The 20,602-nt window shown below is 53.6% G+C and overlaps 1 protein-coding gene across 3 annotated transcripts in view; it reads left to right on the plus strand.

Annotated features, from left to right (window-relative positions):
* The window catches only part of RAB11FIP5 (RAB11 family interacting protein 5), a 39,781-nt gene extending 20,486 nt beyond the window's left edge, over positions 1-19,295 (plus strand). Inside the window, exons 4-7 of one of the 3 annotated variants that reach the window (XM_054172444.1) lie at positions 7,284-9,107; positions 9,693-9,836; positions 14,297-14,483; positions 14,969-19,295. In XM_054172444.1, coding sequence (XP_054028419.1) covers positions 7,284-9,107; positions 9,693-9,836; positions 14,297-14,483; positions 14,969-15,178 — 2,365 coding nt within the window. In that variant the 3' untranslated portion in view covers positions 15,179-19,295. Of the gene's footprint in view, positions 1-7,283; positions 9,837-14,296; positions 14,484-14,968 lie in introns of all 3 variants that reach the window. The other 2 variants (XM_054172443.1, XM_054172445.1) reach the window with 2 other exon arrangements.
* The last annotated feature ends 1,307 nt before the right edge of the window (positions 19,296-20,602 follow it).

The following is a 20,602-nucleotide window of genomic DNA, read 5'->3' on the forward strand; positions in this document are numbered from 1 at the left end:
TGGGAAGTAACAAGCTTGAACTTGCAGGAAGGGAGACTGAAGATAGACATCAGGAAAAGTCTCTGATAGAAGATGGTGAAGTGCTAGAGCTGGCTGGCAGGGGGGAAAGGCAGTGTCTGGGGTTTTGGGGACTGGAATAGCTGAGCACCTTTGGGGGATGTTATAGGCAGCAGTTGTCCTGGCATGTGGCCCAGGCTGGGCAGTGAGTGGTGGCAGCTGAGTCTTATTTGATGCAAAAATGGCCTTGCCACCATCACAGGGAGATGGGCTGACCCTAGTCTGGCTTCTTCTGGTGGTGAAACACTGGCCCAGGTTGCTCAGAGAGGTGGTGATGCTCTATCCCTGGAACCATTCCAGGCCAGGTTGGTTGGAGCTCTGAGCTACCTGCTCTAGTTACAGATGTCCCTGCTGACTGCAGGAGGGTTGGACTGGATGAGCTTTATGGGTCCCTTCCAACCCAAACCATCCTGTGATTCATTTATTCTGGCCACTAGTTACCACATCATTACTTCAATAATGCAGAACTTTTACCTTTCTGATTTTGTTCTCCTTCCTTACACTGAATCACCTTGTGGACCATGTCACCACTCCAGGTCAAAGCTCTGGAAGAGCTTTTCAGGTCTTGATGGTGTCAGGTTGACCACACCCTCTGGTGCCATCTCTGTTCTCATCATCAGATGGTCTCTGCAGCGTGTGACTGAAGTTAGCAGTGCTTATCTGTGGGTGTTGTGCGGCTGTCCAGCTGCATCTGGAGGAGCTGTTCAGTTACCTTGTAACTTGCAGAGCTGAAGGTGGATTAACCTTTGCTTTGTAGAGCAAAGCAGCCTCTGAGCCAAGCTGGCTGAAGTCTTTCACATAGCTGCAGAAAGGACTTTTTCCCTTCCACCCTCTCATTATGGAAACTTCAGCTCTGCAGCTCCTGGCAGCTGAGCAAGCAGCATCTTCTCACCTTTTTTTTTTCTTTGCTCACCCTGGGTAGGTCAAGTTTCACCTGGAGCTGAACATGGGGATAGAGCATCAAAAGACCAACAATCTCAACCTGCCAGTAGTGAAGAGGCCTGTAATTAGAAAGATGCTTCCCACTTCAGTTTTAAATTAGCCTGCAGCTAAGAGGAGGTTGGCACAGCTTGTTGTTAACCACTGGCTCTTGCAGAAACACACCCTTTCTAAAATAAGGAAGCTGCTGGCCTTGGGCTGGTTCTCATTTCAGCTCCACCAGAAGCTTTGCTGTTCTGTTCTGGGTGGGTTTTGCTGAGCCATCAGCAAGTGTGGGCGAGCTGGCACTGCCCCGTGAGCTGTGAACCCATCCACGCTCCTGCCTGGGGAGAGGGATGGACACTGCTGCCTTCAGCCCTTATCTGCACAGGTTTCCTCACTGCTTCTTAGTGGAGAAGCAGGTCCCAAAGGTTGTTTTCAGCCTCAGCTTTGCTAATTCATGGCAGCTACCAGGCTTTGATACTGGCTTGAATGGAAGCAGTGGGAAGGCAGCGTTTGCTCTTTGGAGACCTGGATAAAAGACTGTTTGGGGTTTGTTGTTTTTCAGGTTGTGTGGTCAAGGGCTGTATGTAAGGAAGAAGCTCAGCAGGTTTATTTGAAGCAAGGCCTGGAGCTGAAACAATTGGTTTAACTATTTTCAGGGTTTCCTACAATGTTATCAGAGCTCCACAGGTCCTGCTTCCTGCAGTGTGAATCGGGATGATAAAATGAGGCTGCATCTCCTGCTTGGCAGTAGGAAAGAAAGAGAAACTGCCCTCCCTCTTGCAAAAATGATTGCATTAGTGCCATTTGCAGCTTCAAACCTCTGCCCTCTCTCACTGCTTTCATGGGAAGAAAATGTTAACTTCACTCCCCACCTTGGTTGTCACTCCTCTTTCCACAGTCTTCTATCCAGCAGTGAGGCCAAATACTGACCTGAATTCCTTGCTGTTCATCATGTGCTCTTAAAAGTACATTTCCTGAGTGCTGGAAATGGGAGAAGAAGGGTTTGAATGACTGGATCACTGTCCTTGGACAGGCTGGTGGTGAGGAGTGGTGCAGGCGGACCAAGTGAGCTTATTGGTGGGACTGAACGCCAATGTCTGTGACATCCCCTCCAAAGCACCATTAACAGGGAGTTTCAGAGCAGAACCTGGGAGGCTGCAGAGTCTGATGAAGAGGAGCAGCATGTGAGAACCAGGGTGCTGTGGATGAGTTCATCGTGGAACCATCAGCCTGACATCTGTGGCACAGGTCCTTGTGTCCATGTGAGCTGCAGAGCTACAGTCACAGGGTAAAAATGATCAGGGATGGAGCTGGACATTCTCCCTCTGGCAGGAGGAGTGCAAGGAGCCTGCAGGGGTTGAGAAATGGCTCTTAAAATGCCTCTGCCTCCCTTTTGCCTCCTGAGCCTGCATTTCCCAGGGATGGACATGAAGCAAGATGGTGAAATGGATCCTGAGCTGGCACCAGATCAGTCCTGGTGAGACAAATCTGACCAGGTAGAGCACAGCCCTGCTCCCACCCCTAAGAGTGGGTATTTGGGTTAGCACTTGACATCTACATGGGCTCCTGCTGCCCACATCCTTTCTCTTCTGTTTTTATTCATTCCTGCAGTTCTAGGGTAAATGCCTATGAAGCAGGAATTGTCTGCTTTCAGTGGGATGGTGGCAGGTGAGGACCAAGGGGAAAGCAAAGCAGTCTTTGCACACATAACTAACCCCCTTGCTCTCACCTCCAAACAGCTATTTCAGAGCAAGTGTTTCCACAGTGTTCTCTGACTGCTTCCCACTCATCTTCCCACCCTCTACAAAAATGTCCTGGGCTGCTGCACCCATCTCTTCCCAGCTCCATACTGCATGAATTCTGCTGCCCCAGCCTCACTCAACACCAGTGGGAGGAAATTCCTGATCCCTGCCAGGCTTTGAAGCCATGGCTGGGGCCTCCAGCACCCCAGTCCTGCTGGTTTTCCACCCTCCCTGGCTGTGTGCTTGTCTGTGGGGAAATGGTGCGAGAAGCAGCTTGAGAGTGGTGGGGTCATGGCACTCCCCTGGATCCAGCCCTCCTAGGAGGGATTTTCCACTTGAGCTTCAGCACAGCTCTTAACCATGGCACCTTCTGGCTGGATTTGAGCCCTGCCCTCCCCAAACTTCTGCTTTTTCAGCTCATGAGCTGTTCTCTTTATCTGCACAGTGCAGAGCTCCCCACCCTCTTGCAGATGGGCTGTGCTGGCTGGGGCTGGTGCTCTGTGACTGCAGAGCGGGGGCAGCTGCCTTCAGCCTGAAATGCAGGCTGTGATCCATAGAGGGGGGAAAAAACCCAGCTCTCCTTGCACTGAACAAGCTGTTTTTATTGAAGAGACTTTCCATCAGGGGGTTGCTCAGCAATATTTTCCTCTCTTCTCTTTTTTCCTCCCCCCCTCCTCTCTGCTGAGGAGAGGCTAAAGCATGCCTGTGAAGAGCTGCCAAACAAATAAATGAGGGCAGGAAGGTACCCGCTATTTATTTTGGCTGGCAGAGCTGTGTGCTGGGGTGTGGGGGGAGGAGGAGGAGGAGGAAGAGGAGGAGTTGGGTGAGTCAGCGTTTCGATGCTGCAGATCTTCAGTCGGGCTGCTGCGAGCGGAGGCTTCCCTCTAGAGGAATACTCTGTCCTCAGCGGCTTGGTTTGCTGAGGACTTCCAGCAGCCTTCATCGGGATGGGGAAAGGGAGCTTTGGGTGGGGTTGAGAGGTGATGGTGTGGTGGGAAATGGGAAAGACAGGGCCTCTGCTGCCAGGAGTTTGTGGCTGAGAGCAGCTGGTGCAGCCCCTGAGCAAGCTCTTGTGGGTCCCAGCAGGAATGGGGATGGGTAATGGAAAGGAAGCTGCAGCAGGGGGGCTGGGGGAGGAAGACCTGAAGCTGACAAAAAACAAAAAGATGGATTTCAACTGAAAAAAGGTTTCTATAAATACATGAACAGCAAAAGGAGGGCTGAGGAGAATCTCCACCCTCTGTTGAATACAGGGGGAAGCACAGTGACAAGGATGAGGAAAAGGCTGAGGTACTGAATGCTGCCTTTGCCTCAGTCTTCAGTAGTAAGACCAGTTGTTCTCTGAGTGCTCAGCCACCTGAGCTGGAATAGAGGGATGGGGAGCAGAATGAGGCCTTCATAATCCAAGAGGAGGTGGTCAATGATGTACTACACCACTTAGATGCACACAAGCCAATGGAGCTGAATGGGACCACCCAAGGGCACTGAGGGAGCTGGTGGAAGTGCTCACCAAGCCACTTTCCATCGTTTGTCAGCAGTCCCAGGGGAGTAACTGGGGAGGTTCCAGGTGACTGGAGGTTAGCAAATGGGGCCAGAAGGAGGATCCAGGGAACTACAGGCCTGTCAGTTTGACCTCAGTGCCAAGGTGAAGGGTCTAGAGCACAAGCATTGTGAGCAGCAGGTAAGGGAACTGGAGTTCTTCAGCCTAGAGAGGAGGCAGCTAAGAGGAGACCTTCTTTGCAACTCCTTGAAAGGAGGTTGGAGTGAGGTGGAGGTCAGTCTCTTCTCCTAAAGAGCAAGTGATGGGACAAGAGAAAATGGCCTCATGTTGTGCCAGGGGAGGTTTGGAGTGGTTATTAGGAAAAATTTCTTCCCCAAAAGGGCTGTCAAGGCCTGGCCCAGGGCAGTGGTGGAGCCCTCATCCCTTGAGGGGTTTCAAAGCTGTGCAGATGTGGTGCTGAGGGACGTGGTTTAGTGGTGAGCTGGCAGTGCTGGGTTCATGGTCTCTTCCAGCCCAAATGATTATGTGCCTCTGTCAGTACAAGCTGAAGCCTGAAGACCTTCAGGAATGGAAACATCAAACAGTGGTGGCAGAGTCTGGGAGAGATGGGCTGCCCTGTCTCCTTGTGCAAGTGTTGTGCTGCACTGCTGCAGCTCCGTGGATGGTCTACAGAGCAGTGAGGATGCCCAGTGAAGGGCTGGAGTGGATCTTATGCTGGAGCTAGGGTTCAGATGTGGAGCACACCAACCACAGGTCAGTCCCCAGGCCCAGGGAGGTTGGCTGCCAAGCAGGAAGCATCTGCTCTGGGGTGGTTTGTGCCTGAAGATCTTCTCCAGTGGCTTCTTCCATCGCTTCTCCTGGTGGTTTTTCATGGGAAGAGCTGGGATGCTCAGAGTCATCTTTGGTGGAGGTGCATGACCATTTCCCACCTTGTTATGTGCTGGTGGTGCAAGTGTGGAGAAGACATGGAGGCATACATGGCAGAGTGCTGCTGGGCTGTGCAGGGACAGGGGTGGATACCTGCACCAGGGCCACCACTGCTGCTTCATGACAGCAGGAGAGGGCACCCACGAGCTGTCTCTGCCTGCAGCACCAAGTGAGCAGCAGATTTGAGTGGAAACAAAGATTTTGGGGCTTTTTTTTTTGTCCCTGTTCTGCAAAGTAGCATCTGGCTTGGTGTCTGGTGGGTGCTGAGGTCAAGCCTGTCGTGGTTGACTGCTTGCTGCTTGTGTTGCCTACCGAAAAACCACAAGGGGACTTGGGTGGCATTGCATAAATGGGAATCTAACTCAGGGTAGTTGTTTGGAAGATGATGCATGAGGGTGGCTTTGAAGCTGCCAAGAGTGGGGGGAAGTGGGTCCAAGGCATGGTGCTTACAGATAACCCTGCCTGCTTTAGTGGCAGCCAGTGCTGCCTGCACCTTCAGACATGGTTAAGTTTTGCCTCAAGATGGCATTTTTGCGCTGTGAAAGTGTCTAAGACTTCTTGTGACACCAGGAGAACAGATGAGAAGAGTTGTCCAGGCAACTTTGGTGCCTGAGAGTGCTTTGACCCACCATGTCCAAGTGCTGTCTGTGAGCCCTGTGAGGGGGAGGCAGGGACATGCTGTGGTGTAGCCCCAGGGCTGGATGTACCCTGTGCAGATTGGCAAAGCAATGACTTTATGAATTCCTCATTAAACTTTGGTGTGCTGAGCAGTGTCCAGATTTCTCCCAAACCAAGGCTGAAGCTTAGCTCTGGTGGCCAATGCAGAAGGAAGTAATCCAACCAGCCTGGGTACAGGACAGCATGACTGCACGTGCTGGTGCCAGGTGCCCCCATCCTGAGGGCAGCATTGGTCCTGGCAGAGGTGAGGCAAGGGGATGGGGCCTCAGGAGGAGGGAGCACAGCAGTCAGGGTGCAGGATGTCCACACTGCACCTTTCATGATGTGAAAACCTCCAAGCTGTTCAGCCCCAGCTTGGGGCTCGTTGCTGGAGGAGGTCCTAAAGGAAGGTCAAGGAAACCCCAAAGAAAGATCAGTATAGGCTCCCTTGAAAAGGCAGCAAACACCCTGCTGCCTGACTTGGGGGGAGGTGCAGGACGGGATGGGCTGAACTTGAGTTGTGCTGAAGCCCTTCCTTCTTCAGGTCCCTTGTAGGGGTTCAGAAATCTCTGGATCTCTGGCCAGAAGTGATGTGACAAAGGGCATGTGGGGAGGCCGGGCAGAAGCGGGAGCAGAGCCAGGGCCATATCCTGACCACATGCTCCCTCCTGCTCAGCCCCTGTTCCTTGGCCACCTGCAGCCAGGCTCCTCTCCCTCCTGTGCAGGAGGGAACTCCGTGTCCACTGCCGTGCTGATACGTTGCCAAGCAAGTCACAAGGCACGGAGGTAAACTGGGAAAGACTCACTTCTGTGTGCTTGTAGTGGCTGGAGTAATCCTGATCCCAGAGCCTGGCCCGGCTTCTGGTGTGCAGCCTGCACTTGGGGCACACCAGCGCTGGGACAAAAGAAAAGAGTCCTTGGGCCACAGGAGGTGGGAAAAAACCTCTCGGGCTTCTGAGTCTGAGGGCTTTCTGAGGCAGAAAGGGGAAGTGTGGAGGACTCCTGTAGAAGAAGGGCTGCCCTTTCCTCTGTGTTGTGCATGCCCTTTGCACGCCCTGACTCCATCCTCATTGCTGTGCCTAACCAGAGACGAGTACGTATCTGAACGTTGCATTGCTCTGAACGGAAGCGTTTGTGGTGTGTGTGGTGTATGCTTGCGGCACTGTCACAGCATTAACCAGGAGGACTGTTTTGTCTTCCCTCCACAGCCTGGAAGTGTCTCCTCAGGTAGAAACCAGCTCAGATGCTCCTTCTCATTTTCCTCCCTGCTCCCCTGCCCTGTTTCCTCCTGCTGCTGTAGCCCATCTCGCTAGCATGCCAAGCTCTAACCTCCCTCCTGCTGCTGGAGACAGTCAGTCCGGATGCTTGTCCCCTACCAACCCATTCCTCAGCTCCCTGCAGAGCAATCCCTTCTTTGAGGACCTCCTCGCTGACCAGGTACTAAATTCTCCTTCACCTACTCACTTTTTCTCTAGTTTGCCGTCTGGGCCGCATGCTTCAACAGAGGTCGCTGGGAACTTTTATTCCTCTGAGGATTGCAGTCCCTCTGCCTCCCTAAGCCATAAAGACCAGGAGAGGGAGTCTCCAGCCAAAAGCGTTGGTGTCCCCGTTCCAGAAACTACTCCCCCGTCACAAGGAGACCTCTCTCCTCCAGATGAGAAACCCGCAGTCCCTCCTCCCCTTTCGGAGTGGGACGACACCTTCGATGCCTTTGCAACCAGCAGGCTCAAACCAGAACTGCAGGAGAACTTCTTCGCTTCGGTGGTGGCAGAGGGCGTGGCTTTCATCGACGATCCCGATGCAGCCAGCCCCGTGGAGAGATCAGCTGAGCCAGCTCAGAAGGGGACTGAGGTGCTGGAAAAGGCTGAGTCACAAATCGGCAGTGAACTGCCCGCAGCTCTGCGGCCTTGGACGAATTTCTCTGGTTTAGACGTAGGGGCAAACTTGGTGAGCACAACTCAGGAAGCAACGGTGATCGAGGACGTGCTGAGCCCTGTGTCTGCAGGGTCGGTGGGGAGGAGGAGGACGAGCAGCACGCCGACGGTTTGGACAGCTGCCTTCGCAGCGGGTGGCACAGGGGAGAAGGAGGCTTCCGCGCCACTGACTGCTGACAGCAGCAGCGCTAGGGAGGAAGGGGACGGTGATGAGGAGGAACCCTCCAGTGGAGGGACAAACGGATGGATGACCATAGCCACCGAAACGGCTCCTGACCTGCCAGAGAGTGCCCAAAGCATGGCCGGGCAGGAGCGGGCGGATCAGGACAGTGCCTTCAGCCCGCGGCCAGCCTTCCTCGAAGCCAAGAGCGGCTCTCGCGCTGCCCCCTGCCTGCTGCCCAGAAGCTCCTTCGCCCCTGAGCTGGGCTCCCAAACTCTGCCAGGCACCAACGTGGCGGCTGTGCCCCCGCGGGTGCTCGCAGACATGGCACCGCAGCGGTTCCCCGCGGCCCCTGAGCCAGGGATGGAGCCCCAGGGTGCTGGTAGCAAAGAGGAGGCATTCGACATCCGGACTTCAGTCTACAGGCTCCAGGCCAGCATGCGGCTGGAGGCCAGCGAGAGCCGCGTCAGGCTCAGCTCCGATGTTCGTGAGAGGCACGTCGTCCTCTCACCCTGGGCAGGCACCCGAGAGCAGGAGGAGATGGCAGCTGGCTCAGCCGTGCCACCCCCAAAACCTCCAAGGTGGTTTGCAGCCATGACCAGCGGAGGGGACGGCGAGGAGGAGGGTGGCAGCAACCCGCAGCTGAGACAGCAGGGCAGCGAGGAGCGAGGGGAAGCTGTGGAGGGCCTGAAAGCAGATGTGGAGCTGCCAAGGAGCCACCTGATCAGCAAGCCCTCTGTCCCTGCATCTTCCAGTCCACCTGTGCTGGGAGTGGATGTAGCTGAAGCCAGGAGTGAGTGCCTGCACCCCAAGGAAGCTGAATCTGCGGCTGTGGGCTCAGCACAGGAGGAGAGAGCTAGTGAGCTGGCTAAAGAGGATGCGTCTTTAGGGGGAGACCAATCAGAGGCGAATGAGATGGATTCAGCTGAGCAGTTTGAGACTTGTCCATCAGAGTTCTTCTTAGATGGATTAGGCCAGTCGAGTGCTAAGGAGAGCTGGAGCCAGCCTCTGATGGTGACTGCAGATGGTGCCGAGCGGGAGGTGGCCTCCAAACAGGAGCTGTTCCCTGAGGACCTGAACATGTCAGGACTAAACCCAGCTTCCAAGCTAGACCTGGGCCAGACAGAAACCTTCTGTACAGCTCTGGAAGAGCAGGAGGCAGCTGATCACCCGGAAGATCTCAGCCTGGTGGCACAACCCCCAAGGTTAGAGCACGGGGAGAGTCCATCCCAGCCGGAGCCAGTATGGGGTGATGGTGAGGGGCAGCATGGGCCAGTGGCTGGCCCCACCAGGCAAGTGGGAGGCCAGCTTGAGCTTTGTGCCCCCACGTCAGTGGCTGGCCCTTCCCAGGAGGCAGAGCAGGGCAGCCCTGCTGCCAGCGAGCCCAAGGGCCCCTGGTGCTCAGCAGACAGCAGGATAGACTTCAAGAAGGCTGATTTCTGGAAGCCAGATAGGGTGAAGGAGAGGAGTCAGCAGGACACTTCAACCCCAAGAAATCCCTTTGCTCCTGCACTCAGCCCAAATTCCCCAAGCAATCCCTTTGTGGAGAAGCCGCCAGAACCCCTCCCCGTTCAAGCCGTGCTGCCCAAAAGGCTTGATGAGGGAGGCTTCGGCTTCACCAGCCTGCGCGAGGAAGCCCTTGGGCAAGGCTTCCAGCCCACTAACCTCCCCAAGGAGCTTCCTTTCCTGCATGACAGCCAGCCCTTGGCCTTCTCCACCCCTTTCCTTGTGGCTGCAACTAACCCTAATGAGTTTGATTTCCCCTCCCCTGTCGCGTGCCCCGCAAGCAGCGGGGTCCCTGCCGCCAGCCGCCGCGCAGCCGCCCAGCCCTGCCCTTTGCCGCAGTCCGGTGACACACAAGCTTCAGCGCTCGTGGTTTTGCCCAGGGAGACACAGCCAGCTGAGAAGCCCTTTTTCCTCCAGCAGACAACCAGGTGAGCACCACGGGGAAGGCAAAGGGTGTGCGATTCAGTAGAGGTGAACCCTGTCTCCCTTCTGCTCTTGCCGGGAGTCCCGGCTCAGTGTCAGTGGCTCGCAGTTGTGCTGACTCCAAGGACCACACCTTGCTGCAGGTCCTTTCTCCCTCACCTTCCCATGATCCCAAAGAGTCCAGCTTGAACAGCTCAAGGCCTTGGCTCTCTTGGATCATGATGGGGAATGGGCACTGGTGTCCTCCTTGTGTTTGCCCTAAATCAAGGCAAAGGATTTAAAGCATCCAAGACCTGCCCCAGCTGAAAAAGCAGAGCTGCATCCACATTTCACTCGGTGGTGATTTTGGCTCCATCATCTTCCCTGTGCTTGCAGAGCAGGTGCCTTCTCCATGTCTGCCAGGAGAGCTTCCAGCCATTAATGCTCTCGTGAGTTCCTTCGTGGCATGTGCACAGCTACTGCCCCTTTCCCTTCCATTAATTGAGCTTTGATTTCTTCCCCTTTTAAACAGCCATCAGGTACTAAAAACCTCTCTATAACCAAAAAAGCCTACAGCACTTTCAGCAGGTTGGTGGCAAAATGCCACTGTCCACTCCCTCCTCTCCAGGTGCCCATTGGTTATGAAGCAAGTGGGACTTAGCCTTGAGGATACTGGGAATGGAAAGAGGGGTACCATGGTGGTGCATCAGGGAAAAGAAGCAGCTGTTCCTTCTTCCAGGACTTTGAGCTTGTAGGAATGCCATGAAGCAGAGAAAGATGCTGAATTCAGGACATGGAGTCAAGACTTTGTGTCCTTCACTTTGTCTGTTTTTCCTGGTGCACCTTTCCCTGGGCTGCCTGGGCAGGAGAGGATTGTTATGGGTTCTATCTGCCCCTGCCCAGAGAACCAAGGACCTAGCTCTTGCATGGGGGCCTGGCTATTTAAACAGTGGTTTATTCCAGCATCCTTTCTTCCACAACAAAAGGCAGGATCTTCATGGGGCACCAAAATGCTGAAACTTCATCTGGCCCAAGAATAATCCTGGTCACAGCCCTGGAGAGAGAAAGGGCAGGAGGATGGGGACAGCAGAACTTAGCTGAACTCCAGCCCTTGCGTGGGGATCCTGCTCGGCTTGAGCGTAGGTTTGATGTGCAAAATGACCTTGAGAGTAAAGGCCAGCAAGAGGTGGGTCCCAGAGTCACAGAATGGTGGGGCTTGGAAGGGACTTCTGGGGATCATCTAGTCCAACCCCCCTGCTAAAGCAGGGTCACCTAGAGCAGGTCTGGTAGCTGATGTCTACTATTATTTTCTGTGTTGAGTCCAGATCCTCAAATCAGTCCAAGTTGGGTCATTCACCCTCCACCAGGGTAACCTTGTTCAGTATTTCAGACAGAGGGCACTCAGGAACCTGGATTCTGTTGGTGTTTGTTGTGCTTCATGGAAAGAGAAGTGTTCTGCAATCCCAAAGGGTAAAACTGGGTGATGAGAGTAGTGCCAGGACCCTCTGTGTTGGCAGGACATGCTCACACTCATCTTTGGGCTTGACTGTGCATCTATCCAATGTCTGACTGGCTGGTGGGAGGAAAGTGGGCTTGGACCTAAGAGCTGGTTGTCATGGCAGTGCTGGCTTCTGTCATGAGACACATCTGAGAAGTCCTTGAACATCTCTGCTCTGGCTTCTCTACCTGTAAACAACAAATATTTTGGATCCTTGCTGCTGTAATTGAAGAACCTTTGAAGAGTTCCGGAGGTCTCTGCAGAAGGCTCTGAGGTTCTGCACAACTGTAGAAGGTTGGCGAGATGTGATTTATTGTCACAGGAGGGGAGAGACAAGGGAAAGCCTCTTTTGCAGGTCCCCATGGTGATGTTTGCCTTTCCAGGGTAATCTCCTGGTCAGCACGTAGACAAAGAAAAGGTATGGTTGAAAAAAGGTGAAAAGAAGAAGGAAGGACCTCAGTCTTACAGGCACTGAGGCTTAGCTAGGACAAAAGTGTCTTCCTCTTCTACCAGATAAAGGAGAAGCTGGTGCCTGGTGTGGATTGTGGAGAGTCTGGTGTGCTGGGCTTGTGTGCCCTCCTTGGGAGGGATGGCATCTGGGTGTGGGGACCCATTTCTTCCCACATGGCCAGAGGGGCTCTCTGATGGTCATCTTGATAAAGGTGGCAGGTCAAGTGATAGAGCTGCATATCTGAGTGACACCAGCACCTCCTGCCTCGACTGGCTGGGGCATCACCTGGTCCTGGTGAGCTGGGAGGTTGCATCCTCCTGGAACAGCTTCTTGTGTGGCAGATGTGAAGATACAGCTGGGGGGCAGAAGAGCAGATGCTGGGCTTGTGTCTGCAGGTCCTTCCCTGCTCTCCTGCAGCAAGGGCTCTCACCACAAACCTTACTGCTGGGGTAAAGTGGGTGCTCAGAGCATCAAGTGTATGGAGATCTTCCTTTCTGCTCTTTGGGGAAGGGTGGGATGGTGCCTTCACTGTTGGTCACAACCCTCTGGTCTAGGTGGGACGTAAAGGGAGCCCATGACAGTGCTGTTGGGACCTGACTGCCTTGGAGGAGCCCAGCAGTTAGTGCTGCTCTTTACCCATCAGCTGGGGACTTGGATGTGTGACTGTTACAGTGTGTCATGGCACATGTGGTGACAGGACTGGGGATGTCACAGGTGCCAAGATGGTATTGGCACAGGCTGCTTTGTGTCTTCCCAGTGTTAGGAGTGCAGCAGAATTGTCCTCTTTGGAAAACAAGGTGTCAGGTTAAATCCCATGCCTCTGTGTGTGACCCTTGGAGCTCCAGGAGTGGTTTGCCACATCCACAGGCATAGGCCTAGGAGAAGAGCTGCTGATGCTGAGTTCAGTCATTCCTTCTCCTCCTTAGACACTTTCTCCACAGAGTTCTGGCCCTCAGGTGCTGTGTTCTGCTGTAGGCACAGCACCTTGCCCAACAGAAACTGGTTTCCTTGGATTTCTTTGTCTTCTCTGAGAGAAGCATTTCAATGGGGTGGTAAAGACTTAATTCCCAGTTTGCTGTAGGGGATGGTCCCTCATTTGCTAAGGTGCTCAGCAGTGACCTCAGAAGCACGAGTGGGAACTGTGCTGTCAGCCAGCCAGGCTTGCTCAGAGAGAAGGACCAAGCCTGTGCTGCTGTCAGTCAGAGATGTCTCACCTGGAACATGTTCAGCTTCACCACAGAGTTCTGGCCACTTGGAGATGCAGCACTGGATTAGGCAGGCTCTCAAGTTCACATTCGTCAGCTGGCAGATGGAAACAGCTTCTCAGCAGATCCACCAGGACTTCAGATGTGGCTGTGAGGTGTGAAGCAGCTCTGCTGCTCTGAAAGTACCTGGTGCTGATCATCTCAGGACAGGTTCAACTGCTCAGCAAAGCCATCAAGACTTCAGACATGGCTGTCAGGCGTGAAGCAGCCTCTGCTCCCCTGCAAGAACCTCATTGCTGACTGTCCCTGGGCAGGGCACAGGTGGATGAAGGTCTCCTGCTTTCAGATCTTCTCAGAATAACAAGTTGAGGGGGCAGCACCCCTGCTTTGCCCCTCAGGAGCCCTGGGGAACTGAAAGCATCCAAGCATTCCCATGGACATCCTGGTTTTCGTTCTATAGAGTGGCTGTGGTTAATCTGGTCCAAAGGGGCTTAAAAGCCTTTGAGTGTTTGTGACACCCTGGCAGTTCCCTGCTCAGGGGTGTCAGTCTCCTGGAGCCACACTCTGGTCTGAGTTTCTCTGCTGGCCTTGGGTGTGCATGCAGCCATGGTGGCATCTGGTGCTGCTTAGCTGCAGTTCTGCTGGCTCCCCAGCCGCTCTTCTTCCTAGACACTGTGTTTTCAGAACAGCAGAAGTCCAGCAGTGGTACACGAGCTGTCTTCTCCAGAGAACCCCACTCATTTTAGGTTAGGAAGAAGGGTAGCAGCAGTTCAAGCAAGCCATGTCATTACTTCTGGTTTTTAAAGGGCTTGGGAATGCTCACTTCATGGCCTCTGGTCCAGTTCACCTTTACCCCATCTTACATCATGACAGACAGACAGCTGCTGGACTGCTTGTAATGTGGTGTTGCAATGTTTGCAGCTCTGCTGGTGAAGGGTTCAGTCCCTGGTATAGCTTTAGCTATTGGTCAGCACTGATCAGATCCCCTCTGGGGCTGCTCTTCTCCAGGCTCAACAGCCCCAGGGCTCTCAGCCTTTCCTCCTCCCAGAGATGCTCCAGGCCCCTCAGCATCTTTGTAGCCTCCACTGGACTACCCAATATTTCCCTGTATCTCTTGAACTGGGGAGCCCAGGACTCAAGCTGTGGCCTGAATAAGGCAGAGTAGAGAGGGGAGAACCTGCCTTGACCTACTGGCCATATTCTTTTTAGTTTAGCTGTGTGGAGCTGACTGCATTGATAATTGGGTCCCATCTCCATAAAACCCATAGGGAGAGGCAGCAGTGTCGCTCCGCAGCTTGAGTGCTAACTGTGCAACCTCCTTGTTCTCCTTAGTCCTCACCCAGTGAAACCCATCAGTGCTGTGGTGCAAGAGGTCTCCAGTGAGAAGAAGCAGCAGCACAGGTCCAGCCTGTCCACTGCTCTGAGCAATGGCCTGGAGAAGCTGAAGACAGTCACCACGAGCAGTGTCCAGCCTGTGGCCCCATCCTCTCACCTGGAGAAAACAGATTCAAAGATGCAGGTAGGAAACTACCAGTGAGGTGAGAACTGCATTCCCCGCTCCAGTTGGTCAATAGTTGTTGACAGAGGTACTGGAGGAGGTACAGTGTGAGCAGAACCATGTGTACTAACCCTTATGTCACTATCATGGTTGCCCAGCCTCCCATGACCTGGTCTCTGGACCTTCTCACCCCATTGTTGTTCTCTTATTGACTGTTAGGGGAGAGAAGTTTGACAGTTTGTGAGGAAGCCCTGCTCAGTGGTTCACCCAGCTGGCAGAAGTGCTCTGTGGTCACCTGTAGCTCTATGGAGAAGGCTGCATTGGCCTGGCTGTCTGGGCAGCTGTTGTGTCTTCAGTGGCTTTGGGCAAGTCCATGGCACATGGGAATGCTCAGACTGCCACACAAACCACTGCTGGCTCTGACTGGTGCTGTGTCTTGCAAAGGCTAATGGGAGCAGCCCTTTTCACTTGACCTCACTGAATGTTCCTCTTGTTTTCTATTGCAGGATTCCTCCATACTGGACCAGTCTGCCAAATATTATCACTTGACCCACGATGAACTCATCGAGCTCCTGCTGCAGAAGGAGAAGGAGCTGAGCAAGAAGGAGGAGCACATCCGTGAGCTGGAGAACTACATCGACCAGCTGCTGGTGCGCATCATGGAACAATCTCCCACACTCCTCCAGATCCCACTGGAGGAAAGCAAGACCAAGTAACCTGTCCCCAGTGACCAGTATCACCTGCCTAGAGCACTGCTCCAGTAACCACGCTGCAAACATCCCTGCACTTCCCCTCCTCTTACAAGAGGGCTCCAGTGGCTTCTGTTCGCAGAGTTTAGCAGGAAAGGTTATCTGCTCCTTCCCAGCCCAAGCTTATCCCAGCTCTGGCTCCAGGGAACTATAGGGTGATGGGCTATCATCTACCCTATGGGGAGGAGCAGAGCCCTCCAGCCCTCCACAGAGGGCAGGTGCTTCCTTAGGTTCCTGTCATTGTGACCAAGTGGCCTCTTCTCAGGCACTCATCCTGCCAGTGCTTTAAGTGGTCCGTGGACATGTGAGAGCTGGAGACCAACCACCTCGCCAGTGTCTTCATCCTGCTGCTGCTGCTCTTCTGCTCACAGTCTTCCACATCTCTTACCTCTGAAATGGTGTACCCTGGCTGATGGATGGTTGATGACATCAGGGATGCTTGAACTCAGTTAAGACTCTGCCAGCATGCTACTGGGCAGGGCAGCTGGGGAAAAAGGCTACTGTGGGCTGCCTCTTTCCCTTCCTGCCCCACATGTTGTACCCCCAAATGAAGGGTCTTCGTCTGAGGATCCAGCTTTAGGTTGTGCCAGTATCCAGCCGTATGAGAGATGCTACACAAAGCAACAGCACTGCAGTCAGAGGCTGTAGAGGACTCGTGCCAAGGTCACTGCCTGATCCTGAACAGATGATCCTGTTGATTCCTTGGCTGCCTGCACTCAGAGTTGTGATGTTGCCTTGCTTACCCAGCTCAGAACTGATCTCAGGAGATGGGAGACAGGGCCAGCCATGGTCTGTGCACCATCAGTACTGCAGGAGTTCTCTCACACCACCCAGCCCATCACTGGCGTGGCTGGCACTAGTGTGGCTGGGGGAGGGCTCCTCTCTACAAGCCACAGCTGCATTTTCTGCTCAGTATTACACTCCCCACCTCCTGTCTCCAGGAATTGCTTCCCACTGGCTGCCTTCTGCCACTGACTTTGCGTCATCTTCCTCTGTGCAACAGGAAAATGCCGCTGGGACTGCAGCTCATGTGCAGAGAAGGATGTGTGACCTCCTGGCCACCTCTCTGCATGACATCCTGCTAGGTCAGGCATCCATCAAACACTCTCTGTCAACACAGCAATGCAGTGATCACTGTGGCTCCCCTTCAAGCCAATATGAGCACCGAACACCCTCCTCATCGTAGCACATCTGCACGCCGGCCTCAGGTCTCGAGTGGCATGGGCCTGACTGTAGGTGTTGTAGGCCAGCTCTCAGGAGCTGAGCTCTGCTGACTGCTGAGTGACCCTCTAAAAGCCTCTGGTTGAGGTGGTTCAGCTACCACAGGTGATGCCAGCCTGAGACTGGTAAGCGATGCTCCTGGCCACAGCAAGTACAGCACAGCCTTTGGTTTAGAGGTGGAAGGGTATAAGAGAGGATGTTGCTTCCTCTCTTCTTCTGCCAGGATTTGGGCCTGAAGGTGCCCCTGCAGGCAGAGGGTTTGTTGGTGGGAGACTTGAGCTGTCGACATAAGTGTCTGAAACCAGGAGAGTAAGGTGTCTTCTCTCTCCTGTAGAGCTCCCAAAGTTACTGGCTTCTTTGAAAAGCTTCATGTTCTCCTTCCTTGCTTCAGTGCACACCAGGACTTTGAGAAATGGTGCCTTTTGCAATAGGACAGTAGCAGTTTCCAACCCAAAAAAGCCTCTGAAATCCAGTTCTCAGTTCAGTGCAGCCTGTCTTGGGCAGCTTTCTCTTCTGTTCTCCTGCTAATCTGGACTAGGTGGGTTTGTCTTTGAATGCAGCCAGCAGAGCCTCCTCACCCCTGCCTGCAGGTTGGTTTTGGTCTTTGGCAGGAGTGCTGCACAGGCAGGTAGAAAGATGAGAGGTGACTCTAGAGGAAGACAAGACCACAGATGTTCCAGGGCAAAATACAGCTGGGTAGAGACAACTTTGGGTCATGCTCAGAGTCTGGAGAAGCAGGGTATGAGCTGTCAGGAGAAAAGGAGATTTGGTGTTGCTGTCATCAGCAAGGTTTGGTCATGTCTAGCCTGTAGAGCACTGTATGAGGAGGAGGGTTTGTTACCTGGGAAGATACCAGCCACAAGCCTTTAGTTCCTACCTGCCTTTGGCCCTAGTATGGAGTGATCTGGGCTTTTGCACTTCTCTGCCTGTGTCTTCATGTTCCTCCTCCCTCTGTGGTGTCTCAGGTGTGGGGTCTTTGTTTCTGGTCTAAGACATGAGGGGCTGAGGGAAAAGTGTTTCTCCCAGTTAGGAAATTCCAGACACTTTTCTCTGTATAACCAAAAGACTCTATGGCCTGGGAGCTGGATTCCTTTTCTGGGTGCCTGCTTGTGTCAGAGAAGCTCTTCCATTACCTGAAGGTGGGCAGGAAGGAGTTGTGGACAGCCAGAAAGCAGCCCAGCTTCAGAAGAGTGGTGTGGCACGGGAAGGAGTGCTGGAGAGGAGGCAGCCCCACTGGTGGGCAGGGATGCTGAGTGAGCACTGAGGGCTTCCATCAGGTGGGCATTGGTAAGGGGGAGAGGTGTAGAGCCTAAAGCTCTCACAAGAGCCAGGGGCCCACACTGACTCCCTGCTAAAAAGCTGCTTCCTGGGACTCCTCCCCCAGCGTTGTAGGTGCTTCCCACACACAAGTGCCAATGTTAATAAGGATCTCGCTGCACCTCCTGCCTGCCTCCTCCTCCATCACGTTTCACCGCCTCCCCAGTCCCCCTCTGCCTTAGTCAGCTGGGCCTTTAGTTTTTTCCTCTCCAAAGCCTGACTGTTTTGCACTGGAACATAGGAAGTTCATCTCCGAGCTGCATCAGGCCACGGCTGCTGCCTGACCCTCTCAGCAATGCGTGCTGCCTCCCATGACCTGCCTGTGTCACCTTGGAGCAACACAATCCCCACAGCTGCCTCCCACTGCAGGAGCCCCCACTGCTGTCTCAGGGGAGGCTGGAGCAAGCAGAGCTCCAACATCCTTGCCTTGACTTGGTGGTAGCAGAGCCTCTCCAGAGGCCGAGGTGTGGCTGTGGGTACCTTGGCATCGCCCCTGAGACGAGAGGCTACAGAAAAATCCAAGTGGTGACAACGGCTAAGGCTGCCCTGATGTGTCATGTCTGTCCTCCAGCCTTTGGAAGTCCAGAGGAATCCTCAAACAATGGTTTGTGCTTGGGACAAGGCATCTTCAAGGTGCTTCTATGTTCTGTGTTTCTCCACCCTGCTGTCTTGCAAATGTGGAGGTTTTCTCCACCCCACAGTTTCCATTCTCTGCATAGGAGCAAGCGAGCTTGGCTACCACACACAACAGCACTGAAGCCAGTCTGTCATTTGTTGTGTTAAACCCTCTGAAACGACCAGAGTGAAATGGTTTTGAGGCCCTGAATGTTTTCTTGTAGAGAAAAAGCAACAGGGAAAATGTTCTCAAGTTGTTGATGTTCCATATTTCGGGTTCAGTTGCAGATGCAGGGAGGTGAGCAGCACTCCTGGTCAGGGTGCAGGGCTGTCGCTGTTTGCTGAGCAGAGGAAGGGCTTTGGGTGGGCCAGCAGCAGCTTTTCCTGGGTTCTGTTTGGACACAGCCATAACAATGACTCCAGGAGGAATTTTTGCCTCCTGCTTTGTCTTTCTCCTTCAGCTCTGGAGCTGTTTCACGAGGTCTTCCACAGGGTGCTGTTGCTCTGCTTTTGTTGCCAGCCCACCAGTGGGTTTCTTGCATTTAAGGAACTCTGGCCAAGCGATTTCTTTGTACCTTGACGTGGCCCTTCTGGCCCAGACTCAGGCGGCCAGAAGAGCTGCCGAGGGCTGTCCTTAAACTGGAACAAAGCTGAGAGGATGTGGGTGCTGAAGGCTCATCTGGACTCAGCCTTACGACTCGTCTGTGAAGCTGCTCTGTGTCACAGGCGTGGGGAGGGGAAAAGAACCAGCCCCGAGCGGGAGCGAGAAGCGTCGGGGGAGGGTTGGAGTTGTTGATTTCCCTGTGCTTGGCGTGCAGGGGAAGTGGGTTCTGTGTGTTTCATGTTTTAATAGTTGCAGCTGATGTTTCTAAAGAGCTTCTTCTTTACGTTTTAAGCACTTTAAAAAAAAAAAAGAATAAAAGTTGTTCAAGCTGTTCCTAGATCCTTCTGATTTATTGACAACAGCGTCTGTGCTGATAGCACTTGGACAGTGAGTGACATTTAGCTGCTTGCTGAAGTAGGATGGTGGTGGCCAACTTCTTACTGCAGCTTATTGGAACCTTCTTGTGGCTTTTCAGTGCTTAAAGGGGCCTCTAAGAAAGCTGGGGACAGACTTGAGCCGAGCCTGTTGCGAACAGGACGAGGGCTGATGGGTTTGAACTAAAAGAGGGAGAGTCAAAGTAGAGAGAAGGAGGAAACTTGTTAAGCTGAGGGTGAGGAGACCCTGGCCCAGGTTGCCCAGAGAGGTGGCAGATGCCCCATCCCTGGCACCATTGCAAGTCAGGTGGTTTGGGGCTCTGAGCAGCCTGCTGTAGTTGCATCTGTCCCTGCTGACTGCAGGGGGGTCAGACTAGATGACATTTAAGGGTCCCTTCTGTCCCAAACCACTCTGGGATTTTGCTCACCGCTGACTTTCCCTAGCAGGGGAGTTTTGCATTTCTGAGCATCTGTGGAAAATCAGCAGCTGAGTAGAAGAGCAGGACCCCACTGCAGCATGCTGGAGGAAGAAGAATGGAGAGCTGGTGTTGTATGGTGGACACCAGAGTTCAGCCTCAGCGTGCCTGGTGAGGAAATGCGGCTCCATCAGTGCCACTTTACCGCCTCCTCACAAAGCACTTTTGTGTCCCCCCACTTCCATGCAGCCCTCACAGGACTGACCCCCAGCCAAGACCTTTGCCTCCAACTCCTCTGCCCTAATCCCACCCACCTGTTTCCAAGCTCAGCTCTTCTCCATTCTTCCTTCTTCACTCCTGCCTTTTCCTTCAAAACCTAACACCCCTTAAGCTTCGATAAATGACTTTGCTGCTCCGACAGCAGAGTTTTGTTAGCTCTAATCCCAGTGTGTTTTCCATCCCACTGGATTGCAGGCTCAGCACCTGTCCAGGGGGATCATGTTAGCTCTCAGAGCCTGCATGGGCTTTGGGGGGGGAAGTGCTGGGCATGCTGCCACGCAGGATCAGGGCACTGAACTGTGACCTTTGGAAAGACTATCCCAAGGAAAGGCTCTCCAGAAGGGCTGGGCTGGTGGGAGCTTCCCCTGCCTACAGAGACATTTTGGGTAGAGCAGCACAGCAGTCACTGGGATCTGAGGGAACTGGAATCCATCCAGTCAGGGACAAAGTAAGATTTTAAGACCTTAGTCCCTCTAAAATTGCCATGTATGGTTACATCAGGTGTCTCTGCCTGCTTGGAAGCTTAAGCACAGGCTCGGGACTGACGCAAGTAATTCCTGTCCTG

This window comes from Dryobates pubescens, chromosome 23, assembly GCF_014839835.1.
Source record: "Dryobates pubescens isolate bDryPub1 chromosome 23, bDryPub1.pri, whole genome shotgun sequence".
Taxonomy (NCBI): domain Eukaryota; kingdom Metazoa; phylum Chordata; class Aves; order Piciformes; family Picidae; genus Dryobates; species Dryobates pubescens.